Here is a 16864-nt window from a genome sequence, read left to right as displayed (position 1 = left end):
TTTTTTAATTTAGAAACTGTAAACATTTACTGTGCGAAACAGAGTGAATGATGACAGAGTGATACACAGCAGAAAAAGGTGTGGGTGAACAATCACAAACAAAAACCATCACCTAAAAATCTTTCATGTCCTCACATACACCTTATACAGTGTGACAGGCCTTCACAGATTTGAGATTTTCTGAAGCGAACTGTGCAGATGTGCTTTGCCCTCAACTAGTTGTGTTTTGAATTCAGTCACACCATTTCCCCAGCAGGGGGCAACAGAGCTCTTTACACGTTCAGGAGGAGTCAGCACACGGCAAAGTCAAACGCTCCCAATAAATATCAGGCACACACGTTCTCCATATCCTTCTTTATCACTGTATGCAGCTTGTCTTTCGCTGACCTGTGACAGAAGACACTGTGTAACTGTTGTGCTCTCTGTGTCAGTGTATGGCACACACTAACTCTCACTACACACACACAAACATTTTTTCCACAATGCCAGCGCCTGACTGCTGTTTTCTGGGGACTATTTGTACTGGCATTTGAGGTTGTTGTCTTTAAATTGCCTCATTTCAGGTATTTAAGATCTTGCTCTGTGCCTGCGTCTCCTCCAGAGATAATAACTAGTTTTGTGCACCTGCCATCTTTTCTAAGCCCTTACCGTGGCCGGTGACATGGCCCTCACGTGTTTTCATGTCACAAAGGTTCACTCTGGTGCTGCAGGTAAACAACCAAAGCAGCTTTGTTCAGATGAGATGTAACATGAGCAAGAGAAAAGATGCAGGTGCATTAGACACTTGGTGTCTTTTTCTTCTTATGTTTCTTTTATGTCGTATGTGGGTGCAGTAGGAACAGTAGACACACACACACACACACACATTTTCTTTCTCATGTGACGTCAATGTCTGTTTACCGATTTACATTTTAATAAAAAAAAAAAATACACGGAAAGAGCTGGAAACCAACCTCTGTGAGGCTGTATTTAGTGGGAATTCTTCTGAGGGATCCCAAAGGAAAAAAAGCTAACAATCAGGGAATTCATCAGCTGTGGTCTGATAAGTTAGCCTCTTGGGGTAACTTCTAATGTATCAGGGTTTCTGGGGTGGCCTGCGGGTGTCCAGATAACAGATATCTGGGGCAAGACTCCACAGAGCACTGATCTTTTTTTTTACAGTCCAAATACGATTGTAGATAAAATCAGACAAGAGTTAGTGGTTTCAAGATTACTCCCTGCACAGACCTGCATGCAGCCAAAGGCCAGACATACTAGGTATACTCTACTCAGAGTACTAAATGATATGGAAATTTGTAAGATCCCCATTGATAAAATCTTATCCCCTGCTCACATATTCTGTGTATTCATTTGAAGATAATAACTTATAAATAATAACTGATACCAGCTTCTCAAATGTGAACATTGGTGCTTTTTTTTCTTCAAATCTCTGAGCCTTTGGTGGTGTTTTTATTATTTTAATCATTAGAGGCCAAATGGTGGATTAGTAAAGACTGATAATGAGTTTCAGGTAGCTAAACTAGTGATCAGTATTAATTCCCTGGAAAGCAAGAATTTAACTGCAGTTTAGTTCTACTGAGTCATGCTGTGAGCGCACAAGCAAACAGAGGAAGAAAGCAGGCTTTCTCTGAATCTCTGTCATTGTCCTGATTGCTGGTGACATTTTTGTTAACCTTGCACTGGGCAGTTTTACTAGTATACCGTGTCACATGGGTAAAAAGGAATCAGCTGTTGTGTTATCTACAAACTGCTGCTCGACGTGCAGACTGACACGAGATCATCTGCTTAGGCACATTTGCTGCTCTTCATAGATCAATAAGCACGCAGCCTGCGGCGTTTGTCAAAGCAGCTGAGCTCAAAGCCGACGTTCCCACAAACCCAATTACCTTGTCACCGTGGAAGCCACTCTAGATAGTTATTGACACGCGCATTTGCCAGCGTTTCTGTGGATGAGGTTCACAGTCGCGAGGCTATACGTCACAGCGCTTCCTGTGTCTTTGTCATGCTCCACGGGGAAACAGCCTTGGAGAATTGCTATAATAGCTGCATGCTGTGTTTATAGAAAGCTGCAACAATCAGTTAAGTTTTTCATCACTTCAGGTAGATTTCATTCAAACTGCTTATTCATTTTTACGCGCCTCTTTGAATTTTTCATGGTAAACTTGAAAATCAACGCTCAGTGTGATACACATTCTTAAGACTTCCATCCTTGTGGTGAATAAGCACAAGCACAACAGCCAACCAATGATATGTGACACACGGTCATAGCTACTGGGTCAGAAAGGGAAGCCAGTGAAGAAATGCTTTAAAACTGGATTCTTTCTCATGGTCAGCGAGGGCCAGTTTAGATTTGATCAAAGTCTGAGAAGTTTAATATTTCAAAATAGTTTATCGTGTCTGCCATTTAGAGTCAAATACATGATAATGTAGGACGTGTTTAACGACCAATGTTGCCTCCATGTGAACGTGCAGTTTCTCCAGTCAGACATCTGGTTTAGTATCACAACAACAACACGATGTCACAACGGTGACGCCATGCATGTGTGCGGATGTTTCGCATTGCAAAAGTGAGAACTGCGTCAGTTACAAAAATATTATTATTACTATTATTACTTGCAAAAATAAGTGTACGTGACAAAGGTTTTGTGGTTTATCATTTTCATGTCAGTGATGAAATTGAAATCAAAATAATGCGCCTAGCTCACAGAACAAATGAAGGAATAACGAACAAAGTAAATCTTTTTATTATCTTTTTAATAAGATCGCGGGAAACAAATAACGATAAGAAGAAGAAGAGTAGAACAAAACATTCAAGTCACAAAAAGTGTTGTGATAGTAATTTGTCTCATCTCCACTGCAAGGAGTGAATCATAAGGTGCTATCAGGATGTTTGGTGAAAACTCCATATTCTCTGATAAATCACAAAGACCGAGCGTCCGTTCAGTTTATGGTAAAAACCACAGAGGAAGTATAACCCAGGCTTACAGCACACCTTGTTTATGATTTGTATTTTCTGCTGTTTTTGCCTAAAACTGCTTTCATTTTGATTTTATTAGCATTTCAGTAAAAAGGGGAATGCTACCAACAGCATACCGGATACTCTGACACTCATACGTGTAGCAAGTTTAGGTCTCCAGTGTGACTAATTTGCAACTTTGGACCATACCAACAATGCCATGAAACACTGAGGAGTCAGTTTTCTTGGAAATGTAATGGTAAAAGAACCACATGGGGGTTTATCTCACTTAGATAAGTCAGCATTATTATTGCTAATTACCTCTGTGCTTTAAGTTCCTGCTTTATATATGTCACATGAAATAATGCAGAACACATGTTGAATGAGTCTCACGTCTCAGTCTAAGAGTCCATCAGCAGTTTATTTGCAGTAGCCTATTTTCTCCTACTTTACAAACCAAATAAATGAAAAAAAAAGAGAAGAATATTGTGCTGGGTTGGTCACCTTGGTAACCTGATAACCATGCCTGCAGCTCTTTGTTTTTACACCACTCCAGCGGGCTCAACCTCTGATGGCAGAGCCATTAATCACCACTCACACAGCAAGTATGTTTTCGAATCAGCGTGCTGACTCACTTCCAGTACAGCACTCAGCGCTCTAATAATCCGGTTCCATGCTCTAGCAGAGCTCCACCTCTTTTGTTCTGAATTATGTTTCACCTTCTTGACATTAAAAGCTTTCCACTTAAAACGATCCGTGCTTTGGAGACACTCGTACAGAAAATACCTGGTGAAGCCTCTCCCGTGCCAGCTCATCCAGGTGTGGGATCTATATGTGTCAACAGTCTGTGATAATTAATAATCCTACATGCTTAGTGAGCAGATTGCAGACATATAAACTGAGCCTGTTGTGTCTGTTTGATCATATATGCATTGTATCATTATAGCCAGGCTACTTCTGGTCACAAAACCAGTGAGTTTCTACCGAGTAAAGACGCTTCATGTCGGGAATTAAAATGCGTTGCAGATCCCGCTGACATAATTTGAGGCCAGCAAGTTTGAACTCAGTCCAAATTCCTCAAATCCCTCAAGTTCTTTCTTAACAGTGGTCAAAGGGCCCAGCCCGTGCATATGGTATTCGTTATTGCAGAGTTTTGTTACTCACTTACGGTAAATATTCATGTTAGTCTTTACTTGTGAATCCGCTGACGGCCAAAACAACTTTTTCCCACCTAAAATCAAGCAGACAAAGAAAAGTGAAGGAGAAGAATACCAAAAGCTTAAGAAATTTAAGAAGAGTTTTTTCCATTTGATGATTAGTCTAAGATCAGGTTTTTATGTCTTTAAAGTAAGTGACCCAAATATTTGTCTGAATATTGATAGCATCTCTATCTGTGCACTGATGAGCTGTGTTGTTTTCACTGATGTCCCACAGCTGCAGTTCAGGAGGTAGAGCAGGGCATCTGCTACTTGGAATATTGGTGGTTTAATCCCCGAGTTTGCCTCCAGTCTCCAGTCTGCATGCTTGAGCATTCCTGTGATAAGATACTGAGTTGCTCGCCTATGCCTTCATCAGAGTATGAGTCTGTGTGTCTCTGGCACAGCTGGCTGCCAGCAGAGCCCGCGGGCACGCCACTGCAACCCCCTCTGGCCTCTGCTCCGTAGCTGCTGGGTGACCTCTCGTTTGGGGCTCTACTCAGCTCTTCCCAGGAGGGTGGCACGGTCCCCCCCCCCCCCAACCCCCCCCTTTTAGTGGTCCTCCTCGGGTCCGTACTCTGGGACCTCTGGATATCTGGGGCCTGGATCTCCTCCATACCTGCTTCATACCCTGGGGGACGGGGCTATGGCTCCCCACACTCCCTAGCAGATCGTTACATGGAGAAACCTTTGGAATACAAGCATGCTGATCCACACAGGTGTTCACAGACGCGGACTACACCTTTCTTGGCTGCTGCCTCAAAGCACATTGTGCGCTGTCTATCTTGCGTGCTGCACAATATCGTTTAATATTTAGTATCTACTGTTATCTACTGCTAGCTAGTTTATTGTGATGGTGCTGTTTTTATTATCTAAATGGGCGTTCTTAAAGTCAGCAAAGAGGCACAGAAAAGAAGAAAAGAAGACCAGACACCAGCGAGGGAGGATAAGAAGGACAGACGTAACAACATTGTCATCCCCTATGTAGCCGGTGTATCAGATATACTCAGGAGAGTTTTCTCCAAGCACGACATCCCGGTGCACTTCAGACCCAGCAACACACTCAGACAAAAACTGGTTCACCCGAAAGACAAAACTCCTAAACACAGACTTAACAATGTGGTGTATGCTGTACAGTGCAGCGAGGAATGCCCAGACCTCTACATCGAAGAGATCAAACAGCCACTTCACAAGAACATGGCACAACATAGAAGAGAGGACAAGACTCAGCTGTCCATCTGCATCTTAAGGACAAAGGACACTCTTTCGAGGATGCCAATGTTCACATTTTGGACAGAGAGGACAGATGGTTTGAAAGAGGAGTGAAAGAAGCCATCTATGTCCACTGTGAGCGACCATCTTTGAACGACACCAACTGTCTGCCATCTATAATCCAGTTTTGAGATCCCTCCCCAGACGCCTTAACGCCCACTCACAACCTGGGCCATCTGACCTCAGGAATTCGCATGATAAGGTGGGGCCAGGTTTCACAATGAACTCACCCGAAACTCTGGCTGATTGGGACCCACACCCAGTTCCACACCTTGGCTCAGGCGATTAGAGGATCATCAGGGGGTCCTTTTGTCCCTCTGTGGGGGGATACTCTCACTAGGTTTAAATCTGGGACTCTCCACCATTTGACCTTAGAACTGAAGAAGCTTCTCGGATGAGAGGTGAAACGTCTTCAAGTAACTTAAAGAAGTCCAGACGCTTTTCTTTGCAAGCTCCTTTGACTATGATGACCTGGATGACTGAGAACCTTCACAGACATACTGTTTTTATTATGTTGCTCTTTTTTTTGTTTGCTTTCTCTTCTGTTTTTTTTTCTCCATACAGGTGATCCAGGTGTTTTGTTTGTTTTTCTTTCTTTTTTCCCCCCTTTCTCACCGTCTCTTCTCCCCTCTGGTTTTCTTTCTCTCCCTTTCTTTCTTTCATTCTCTCTCCCTGTCCTATGTCTGTCATGTCTGTCCCGTTTGTAGCAACCGAAAATAAAATAAATACGTAATTATAATAAAGGTCAATCAAATGGACCAATATGGCAAAGCCATGATGATCCACTTGGTAAAATAAATCCGCTTGGCATCTTTCTTGGCCTTAAGACAACAATTCTGATGGCAAGTATGAGTCTGTGTGAATATTGTCTTGTGTGAATTGGTGTGAACAGATGAATGATGCATGTTGTATAAAGCACTATTTAAGAACCATTTACCATCTTTACACCTTCTGTGTTATTCAGATGATGTGTTTTATTGTAAACTGGTTGGGGGATTTATTTCAAAACTAGATGTCTCACTATAAATTTCAGCAGTGTTTTCTTTCACATTTGTGGGAATCAGAAAGATCCCTGTCATCAAAGAAAGATTTAGCCCTGCACTCCATGTTTTCGGTCAAGGTCGCTTCCCTCGCCACATTGGTGACCTGTCCGGGTTGTATCCTGCCTCTCCCCGATGACAGCTGGGCCTGAGCCCCCTCCGCCCGGCCCCACCCATTACGGCCCTGAAATTGAGAAGCGGGATAAAATGAATGATGGATGGATCGATTACGGCCTGTGGAGAATGATAAATCAGATTTGGACATGCTTTTTACATTATTGCACTGAAAATGATTTTCCGAGCTTCTCTTAAATCTGAGTGGCGCATCTTTGAGTGTAATAGCTTAGCTGAGGATGGACTTTTTACAATTAATATCATTTCTTTGATGAATGGTAGATGTCTTTCGAACCAGGCAAAGAAACTGTTTTATCAAATTGCTAATCAAATAATAAAGAGGATCTTTATTTTCTTTTTCAACTTTTTTTAAACACACTAAAAGTAGCAACTAGAAACAAAGTATCAATCCTATCGCACTAATCTGATATCAGTACCAGCATTAATGTCAATACTATTGATATTTGATTTGATTTGATCTCTATCAGTAATATTTTAAGCTTCTTTGCTCTTCTACTTCTAGTATCTACTGATTTATTTTACGTTTATTGAACAGCTTTAGTTCGTTTCAGATTTCTAAACTAGAAATTAAGTACAGATGACACCACATAATGATTTCTGAGACTACACCCATCTTCATCATCAGCTCTAATTTTTTTAAAATCTTGACAACCGCAGCTGTAAAGTTTCCTAAATGCTTCTTGCAAACTTGTGACGCAATCGTAATCTGTCAAAATCTGACCACAGACAAGCAGAAAGAAACAAACACAGGAACAGGCAAAGAAATACCACACACACACACACACACACACACACACACACACACACACACACACACACACACACACACACACACACACACACACACACACACTCTATAGCACTCTGCGTAAAAGATTACTATCAGATTAATGCTACCCAGCACAATCTAGAGTTACTGAAACAGGCCCTACAGCTTTCAGTATCACTGACGATTACTCATTTATCGTCACTAAAGAAAAAAAAATTGAGGCATGAAGGTATTTCTGGCTTTCATTTAATACATCATGATTCATCTTAACTTTCTTTGTCCACCCATCTGCATGCAGTCAAACACATGGCAAAAAAATGTATTGTTGGGGTCACAATGCACACGTATTCCACACCATATCGGTTATAGCCAGAAATTTGTTACTTAAAGTTCTAGTTTTTTTGTATCTCTTATTTTGTGCACCAAATATTGATCCTAATACGTTAAAAACAAAGTAAACCTCATTTACTTCATTTTCCACAGAAGTCCCATCGGCACATATGTATCTACTTTATTGGATCTCCATATACTTTTTTGACTAAATTAGACATAAATCATGAATGTCCACCCAGTAAAATATCGTCCACAGGGTTGAATTCAAATTCAATACTGCTGAATACTGTATGTGGGTAAGATGATGTATTACAGCATGAGCAACAGTTAAAAATTATGTCCATCTGTTCCCTGAAATTAAGATGGCAGTGTTTGAGTTTACGGTGACCGAAAAACAAATGAGTTTTTCTCCACTTAATCTCAATTACTGTACGTCGAGGCTCAGAAGAGGCCCTTTTTACTTATCACTTCTGTGTGGAAGTGACACAGAAAAAGAGGGATGGAGTGGAGAGATAGCCACTGTCTTTTTCCGTCAGTGTCAGAGTGGTGCTAATGACTTCACCCTCTGTGTTTTAGCTGCCAAGTGTTTGAACAGGAGTCATTTGTTTCAGCAGGACAGTGTAGGAAGGGGAGAGCAACGAGGAGGTGGTGCTGATGGATGGTGGCAGTATGAAAGGATGAGCCTGATTTACCGAAGGGAGGGGAGGCTTTTGTGACTCACAGGGCCCTGAGGTAGGGCTAGTAAACAAACCTGCCAGTGGAGGTGCATGGTAGGTAGCTGCTGTATCCATGGTGACCATCCTTCACACTCAGATGTTTCCCGGGAAAATGAACTCGTGTTTTGGACACAAACACATTTGCCGTCTGTTATGGGCTTAGCATTTTACAACATTTAGCTTCAAACCTTTTATGAAAGCCTAATCTGCCTGTTGACACACTTGTAAATCTATTAATCTTTAAACAACAGTCTAAAATTTTGGGATAACACTAAAGCTTATTGGATTGTTGACTTTATACAATAAATTTCCTGATCTTTAAAATTTAAATCAAAGCTTTTGTCTCGTTTATGTAAATAGGTTAGCTTGACATGACTTCTGGAGATGCTACCAAAATAGGTGCTGAAATCTGATATTTCTGTTGATGCCACTCTCTTGAATGGCAAACATAGCACTACATGATTGTTTAATCTTTAAACAGTAAGTGTATGTGTACGTGTTCATTTAGTATATTTTGAATGAGCCTGGCTTGCAGTTTTTTGTGTTTCTAGCCTTTATGCTAAGCTAACTAGCCACTGGATATAGCTATATCCATCAGATAGGATGATGGTCACATCTCAAAATAGGAGTGTATATTTTTTAGATTCACATAGACAAGAAGTTTAATGCTACTTTTCATATGGGTATTCTAACTATAAACTGCAGCGTACAGCTGGGTACCCTAGCATAGGATGGGAAAAATAGCTAGCCTCTGTTTAAACAGCAAAATCCACCTTGTAGAACCTCCAAAGTTCATTAAAATAATTTAATCAATTTTTAAAAATTCACAAAGGAAGCAAAATGTAAAATAAAACACAAGGTGACATTTTGTGTGAGGCAATTTCTCTCCCTGGCAAGGTGGGAAGAACTAAACCGAACCGGCTGCTGCCTGCAGCTACTTTACGGTTTTGGAGTTTTCCCAGTTTTCCCAGAACAGGCTTTCAGTTCTTAGAGTCTCCTGTGTACGTGACCGTGGCAACAGAAAATGAAACAGAGGTTACCTGGTGGGAATAAACCTCATAAAAATACATTAAAAACAGCTGTTAAGCTGCTATTCTTCTTATTTTTAATTTCCAGGTTCTTGAGTCTAATTCAAGTTCAGGCCAATTTTGAAAAAGTGGTCATAGGAAACTTTGATTGTGTGTGTTTTTTTTAAATATAAAATGAAAACCTCTTTTGAAAAACCTGGATGTAGCCTCGAACTTTGTATGGAAAAAAAATGTAATGGATTTGAATCGTACTGTGGACGTCAGTGGATTTAGGACAAAAATATTCCCATTTACATGTCTGTGCATACTGCGAATACTGTCTGCCTTTTATGTGTCACTTGGACCTTTAATCTGACTCTTGTGTTTGTGACTGTATCTGACATTTCCTCTGGTGATTAATGAATGTATTTATGCATCTATCCACCTTTAGTCTGGTTTTACACAAACACACGCTTTTTACATATCATCTATTAACTGTTACCTCAGAGAAAATGAGGGGTCATCTTGCCACCTATCTGTGAAGTGGAACAAGGCCGCTGTAAGTCATTAAGATTTACAGTAAACACGAACCAGCCTTCTACTCTCTTTTTCCTACTGTGACTAACAAACTCCACCATCTCTACAAATGAATTTCCTCTGGAACAAGTTCCTTTCTCTCATGATTTTTTTATTCAATGCATTTACTTTTCCATACAGTACTCCAGATACTTCAAAAAAAAAAAAAAAAATACAATGTAAAAAATAAAATAGGCAAATAAATACAAAACATACAGTTTTCAATAATCAGCAAACTTTAGCTTCGTAAACATTTATTTTCAATAAATAACGAATAAATAAGCATTAATGCTACACAGCAGTATCTCTCCTAGTGGTACTTTTGTTGTGCAACTCATATCAGAATCTTTTTAGTATCGCCTTCATGCTGTCTTTCATCCAGTCTTTTATGCACAGTACATGTTTGCCCTTAAGAGGCAGACATTGCCTGCAGGTCAGCCTCGCAACTTCCGCCTCTCACTCCGATGTGGAATCTCTGGACATCTCCGGTCTCTAAAGTTATTCCACAACCGGGCACGAAAACTCCTCGGACTGAGGTATTTATTCCGTCCAAAACTTGACAGTTTCCACTGCGCGTCAGTCAGCTTATGTCCTTTTGAGGAGTCATCGCATTGTAGGGCAGTATTTTATCATTTTTTATCTTCCAGTCTTTTAGCCCGTCTTGGTTTTCCTGGTGAGCTCCAGGTATGTTGAGGATTTGAGGAAGCGAGGGTAGCAGTCTTTCTCCATCAGGGTGTAGATTTTGGATTGGGCCACATTGAAACAGGACTGGTTGGGGTGCTCCATGTTCTCTTTGGTGATCGCTTTGGTTTCATGGTCGAGATTTACCTGTAGACGGGACAAAGCAAAACAGTCAATTGATTATCAATAGTTAACAACAAGATAAGAGAATCCAGCCGTTTGATAGAGTGTGTCTAGTTCTGCTTATCAGATAATTACCTCACGGGGTGCGTCGGAGCCGATGAACTCATCATAGATTTTCTTTGCCTTGCTAGCTAGTTTTGAAGGCTTAGTTGCTTTGTAGTCTTCACATGCCAAGTAAAAGGCAACGTTTTCCTCACTGAACTCTGTCACCAGGAATGCTCTGAAAAGGCACAGTCCATCTGGAGGAAGGAGAAAGAGAAGAGAAAGAGTTAACATCTCATAGAAAGCTCAAAACTTATTTACATTTACTTGTGTGAGTGATCTGGTGGACTTACTTGGGCTGGTCAACAGATTGTCAAATGATTCCTTCCATTTAAGAGGCTCCTCAACATTAAACCTGCAGAAGCAGAGACAAAGTAGTTAGGAAATGTTCCCACAGTATCCAGGTTTCACATGAACTCAACTGAAGTGCTGAAAAATAGATGCTGAATGAATGTCTTACCTCAGTTTGTCGCTTTTCTTTGAGTGCCCAGTGATGCTGTCTGACTTCTGTAGCAAACTCCCAAACAGAGCTTTCAGCTCTTTTGCCCTGTTAAAAAAGGAGGAAAAGTTACAGTTAGATTAATCCATCCTGTATTTTCTACAGGTGACAACATCATAATCTCTTGTTTAAAAAAGAAAAATCTGATATAACATCCTCACATATCTCACCTTTCGAGGCAGGTGATAGGCAGCGAGTCGCGTCCTCTGCACATGATGAGTCGTATGTGGTTCACAGAGCCGTCTTCCTTGTTCTAAGTGAATGAGCTCTCAGCTTGTCTGCTGTCTGTGTGGGAGTGTGACTTCTTATAGGTTTTTCCACTCTGTGACATCATGCCTCTTAGCCAATGAAATGAGATGTGGGTAGATGAGGAGACTCCTCCACTCAGATTTTTCCTCCTGGCTTTACTTCCTCAGAAATGAGCAACGTTTGTGACTGAATTACCGCCCAACACTCCATGGTCATCCAGGGTGTGAGAATGCGTCTGCGTGGGGTGAAGGGCAGTGTGTTAATGCATTTCAATGGTTGTAAAGGAGAACCAGACATTCTCACAAGGACAGAAGATCCCCTAAAGTGAGAACATTTTGACAGTGTTGATTTTTGGGTCAACAGGCCCTCCATACGTAAAAGGCTGCCCTTTGGTGCTTTCCAACATCTGGACTGAATTCGTGTCCGTTACTTGAGTAAGGTACAAAACAATATATCGGCTTATTATCAGTGAAAAAACAGCCGTGTTTATTTATAATCTAATTTTACAGGTTTTTACAGAACAATATTAGCTTTGTCTGTTTATTAGAGACAAAAAGTATACAGCAATATTATCATCAAAAATTACTTACGCATAATTTAAATTCTTTTTCATGACTACTAATTTTTAGCTTTTATTACTGCAGCTTGTGAACCAGTTTATTAGGTACACCTGGCTGCTGTTACTGCAGATTTGTTAAGATAAACTAGAGACGGTTTTGTGTAAACATCACAGGAGATCAACAGTTTCTGAGATACTCAAGAACAGCCCATTTAGCACAAACAACCATGCCACATTCAGAGTCACCCAACTCGCCTTTCTTGCCCCTTCTGATGCTCAGTTTGTGTCTAGTGACTGGTGATTGGTAACTGGTAACAAGCAGTTGAACAGTTGTACCTAATGAAGTGGCAAATAAGTATATGTTTACATATACAAAATATTCAGTATCTAGATATCAAATATAAGCGGACTGCAAGTAAAATAAGTAAAAAGTACACTATATGAGATAAATAAGGACCCCCCCCCCCCCCCAATTAATTACTCTCATAGTTTATGCTTTGACTTTAGATTTCTAAGCTTTTTAAACATACATGTGATATGTTGTCTGTCCAGGATAGAATTGGGAGGGAAATGTTTTGTCAAATATCAGTGTAGAGTATAACTGAGTGAAATGACCCCAATAATTGGAGGCAAGTAAAAGAAGACCAAGACAAGTACCTATAGTGTCTGCCAGGTGAGGGTTAGGCTTTTGATTATTAATGGAAAAATAGATAAAGAATCAATTATAAAACAGGAAAAATAAACTAAAGTGTATAATAAAAAAACGTGTAAATGGTTTCAGTACTAAAAATACAAAAGAAAAAAGCAAAAGATTTCTCCTCACAGTTATATAAAATAACAGCAATTGTTCCTTGGGACCAAAAGTCCCATATGCATGTCCTTATGCACTTCATTCACTTTTCTCGATGGAGAAATCATTTAGCTTCAGCCTGTGTCGTAGAAAAAACACGCCGTCTGCACTTCCAGCCTTGCCTGTCTTTTCTTACCAGGACCTGACTAAACAGAGGTAATTGTCTCCATATATAGCCCCAGGGTCGAGAAAAAGGTTGGTTATTCAATCCGAGAAATCTATTTTTGGACTGGTAAGGGAGCCAGCAAACAATAAACTCCACTAATAGCTCATTTCTCATTGAGTTTAACTAAATGGACAGGAAAAGGAAAGCAGCCAGCCGGACATGAAGGCAGAAAGTTCACTGATAGTGTCTAAGCCACCTTCGTCTGGCGGCAGCCACAAACAATACTTTCCCTGTAACGGGCCTACACTAATGAGCTTCTCTTCTGCTTGTTCCAGTGAAATACAAGCTACGTTCCTGCAAGGAAAATGTACAAAGATAAGGCAGAGCGACTGATTCATCTCCTTTTTGGTGCTGTAGGAAAGCAGCATTTAGTCATCTTTAAGAACGAGTGCAAAAATGTATCAAGTGTTGCAGTTACTACTAGAGAGTATGCTTGGTTACAAGTAATAACTTTTTTCCACATACTTCTCCCTTTCTCTTTTAGCCCAGGAGGAATCTAATGAGAATAAATAAAGTAAAGTAGAGACTTAAAGGCAGAGAGATAATAATGAACTGAAAGTTAATCTTCCTGTTGAAAGGGAGTTTTTCCTTCCCACTTTCACCAAGTGCTTCGACAACGATCTTTAGCTAAGAATATAAAGAGTCTTGAAGCGACTGATGTTGCGCTATATAAATAAAATTGAACTGAACTGAATGAAGCCTTTTCAGTCACTGTGAACTTGTCTTAAATAGACAATGCTGAGGTGGAGCTCAGTGCCTCGCAGTCTCACTCTTGGGTCAGTGGTTTCATCATGTTCTTTAGCTGACCTGGTGGAGCCTTTTGTATGTGATGTGATGCAGTGTTGATATAAGACTTTTCAAAATGCATCAAATACATTCAGCAGTACTGGATCTACAATGTGCTTTGTGTTACCTTAGTTCAAAGTAGTGATTACTCTTTAATGTTACCTGCCTTACATGTATATCCTTATGTAACCTTTTACATCCTTTTGTGTCTCTCCTTTTTGTAAACAGACAATTCACGATATGGCATGATTCTCCATCAGCGACACAAGAGATTCAATTCAATTCAATTCAATTTTATTTATATAGCGCCAAATCACAACAAATGTCGCCTCAAGGCGCGAGATGATACAATTGATGTTATATCATTGAAAACTCAGAAGTTATATAAGGCCTGGATGTGTCCCTGCACCTATTAAAGTCCAGTGACTCAGACACACAGAGGGCCTGATCTGATCTGAACTTCTTGCATCTGTATGCGCGTCGTGTTGTGATTATTGCTGTTGATGTTGTGTGGGTCAAACAACGGTGACACACACACCTACACACACACACACACACACACACACACACACACACACACACACACACACACACACACAGGGTGATAGAAAGTGGCACAAAGATATTACAGTCAACAACGTGATAAAATTAATGGGCCATAAACTTGCATGCATTGCGTGCAAAAACTGGGTCATTTAAAGAATATTTGATTTTATGAAACCTGTCTTGTTCCTCGCCATTCATCTTTCACAGCAACTCTGCCCCAGTTAGGTCTATTGTTTAGAAAGAAAAGCATATGATTTGGTGCAATATTAAAGCCTTTGTGCTTGAAAAATATAATAAGGTCAAGGCAAGATGAGGAGACTATCCGAGCGTGTCAGTTTATTGGGAGACTACAATAACATGACACACTTATTAATGATTGAAACTTTAGACAAAATGCACTTTATTTTGCATGTATTATATTTAGACCCCAGTTCAGCAAATTTTCCAGTAAGATAAATGGATAAATCAGCATATGACATAAATAGTACTCATTGTTTCACTATAAAACCTTTAAAACCATTCATATGAGTTACCTACCCGAAACACAGCAACACATTGTGTAGAGTGTTCACAGCAGAGCATTTAGCATCTACAGAGATGTTTTCTTAAGAGCTGAAGGAAACCAAACACGAAAGTCACAGAAAGGTAAACACTGGATGGTCCTCAGGTGGGCACCACCTTAATGTCAAATAAGTGCATTTTAATTTAAAGTGTAACTGTTTGCGAACTAGTCTACTATCTCAGCTCCATATACTCTTGATGATTCTGGTAACACCTACTGGTTATCTGTGCAGCTGATGCTTTAAGCTGCAGGTCCCAGAATGCAAAGCCGTTCAACCAGAACAACAGTGACAGAGGAGCTCATTTTGAGCTGATCTTGAGCACAATTTGTGTGTATTGCAGACAGATGAGCGGACGCCTTGCTATGGTACATTCTTATCAGAGTGTAGAGAGAATAAATGCTAAATACTATTTGATATATATATGAAATTTACAAGATCATGCATATACACTGACCTTCTGTAATTAAAGCCCCAGTCAACCGGCTTTAGTGAACCCCCCTGGCAACCATCTTCACTAGGGAAAAGTTAGCAGGTTGCTGGAGGTCGCTGGTAGTCGCTGGCGTGGGATCGATTGTAAAGAGGCCGCACTGTCACCTGTAGCTCGCATGTTATGCATCGACTCATCTGCGAACAGTCGCACACTTCTCGCTAAGCAGTTGAGAAACTTAAGGGTCCAACGCAAATTGGAGACGACTGACTTTTGGAACAAACGTGACGCTTTTTCGAAATGGGTTGTTTGCAGCAGTAAGCAGTGTGAAATTTACACGTTTATTGCGGAAGTAGAAGAAGACAAAATCCATCTCATTTGACAAGTCCACTTCTGGAGACACAAACAAGAGAAAATGCTTAACAGAAAACTCGTGTACATAAGTAACAGGAGCCGTCAACTCTACGAGCGAAAAGACTTTGGAGATAAAAAATAAATGGTTGTACAAATATCAGACACATAAAGAAGTGTCAGAAGAAGAGGATTTATTAAAGAAAAAAGTCTAGAATGATAATAAGAAATGCATTCTGTGTCAAACTGATGGTTTGGTTTTATATTTAATCTCTGTCTCGCTATATTTTTCATTTCCTCTCTCACCATATCAGGCTTGCTTTGTTTTTCCAAAGCATTTATTTTCTAAGATTAATCACATCTGTCATGTTGTTGTGAAGCTTTGTTGTACTTTCTGCTTGTCTATCTGCACTTTATAGCCCCTCACGATATGTTCAACATCGTTAAACAACTGAAGAAGCTTCTCGAAAGAAAGAGCTTTTCTTTCTAAGCTCCTCAGACTATGATGACCTGGATGACTGAGAACAACATCCTTGTTAAACAGCATTTTAGCGTAAATAGGTTCTATATGCAGTTAATTTCTTCTTAATATCCAAAGATGGACTTGCATTGCTGACTTGACACCAGCCTAAATTACTAATATACTGTATATTAGTGACTGTCAGTGTAGTTTGCATACTTGGTGAAAATGAGAGTTAAATGTATGCTCCTCATTTGAAGTTCTGTCATAGACTTGTATATTTTGGTGAAAAAATGCTAATTTCCCTTTGAGATTAATAAAAATAAATCACTCCAAAGCTTTTAGCTGTGAGAGAATGCAAATATAACTCCACTGTTAAGAAGGTTCCCATGCTCATCTGTTTAGTCTAGTATAAATATGCCAAATTTATGTTGATTCACCCTCAATTTACTCTAAGCTGATTAATCTGGGATAAATTCACAATAAAAATTGTGTTGTAATC

The 16864-nt window shown here is 40.0% G+C and overlaps 1 protein-coding gene across 2 annotated transcripts; it reads right to left on the bottom strand.

Moving 5' to 3' along the window:
• Nucleotides 1–4836: 4836 nt before the first annotated feature.
• rgs5b (regulator of G protein signaling 5b) lies at nucleotides 4837–11708 on the bottom strand. 2 transcript variants are annotated; one of them, XM_085139232.1, is made up of 5 exons: nucleotides 11576–11708; nucleotides 11367–11453; nucleotides 11200–11261; nucleotides 10940–11103; nucleotides 4837–10828 (listed from the first exon to the last, which is right to left on the bottom strand). In XM_085139232.1, exons 1-5 carry the CDS (start codon nucleotides 11617–11619, stop codon nucleotides 10652–10654), a joined length of 534 nt encoding a protein of 177 aa, XP_084995358.1. In that variant the 5' UTR covers nucleotides 11620–11708; the 3' UTR covers nucleotides 4837–10651. The 2 variants fall into 2 exon arrangements, with proteins under 2 accessions (XP_084995358.1, XP_084995359.1); XM_085139233.1 differs by having other exon boundaries at nucleotides 11567–11685.
• Between the last annotated feature and the right edge of the window lie 5156 nt (nucleotides 11709–16864).

The sequence above is a fragment of the Neolamprologus multifasciatus genome, chromosome 18 (assembly GCF_963576455.1).
Source record: "Neolamprologus multifasciatus chromosome 18, fNeoMul1.2, whole genome shotgun sequence".
Lineage (NCBI taxonomy): Eukaryota > Metazoa > Chordata > Actinopteri > Cichliformes > Cichlidae > Neolamprologus > Neolamprologus multifasciatus.
The sequence above is the reverse complement of the archived record's forward strand: the minus strand, read 5'-3'. Positions and strand labels throughout refer to the sequence as shown.

Excerpts from the sequence above, each read along its gene's own strand:
- rgs5b (XM_085139232.1), bottom strand. The coding sequence starts at position 11,619 with ATGTGCAGAGGACGCGACTCGCTGCCTATCACCTGCCTCGAAAG. Across the intron at positions 11,454-11,575 it reads CCTATCACCTGCCTCGAAAG|GGCAAAAGAGCTGAAAGCTC; the intron begins GTGAGATATGTG and ends CTTTTTTAACAG. Across the intron at positions 11,104-11,199 it reads CAATCTGTTGACCAGCCCAA|ATGGACTGTGCCTTTTCAGA; the intron begins GTAAGTCCACCA and ends TCCTTCCTCCAG.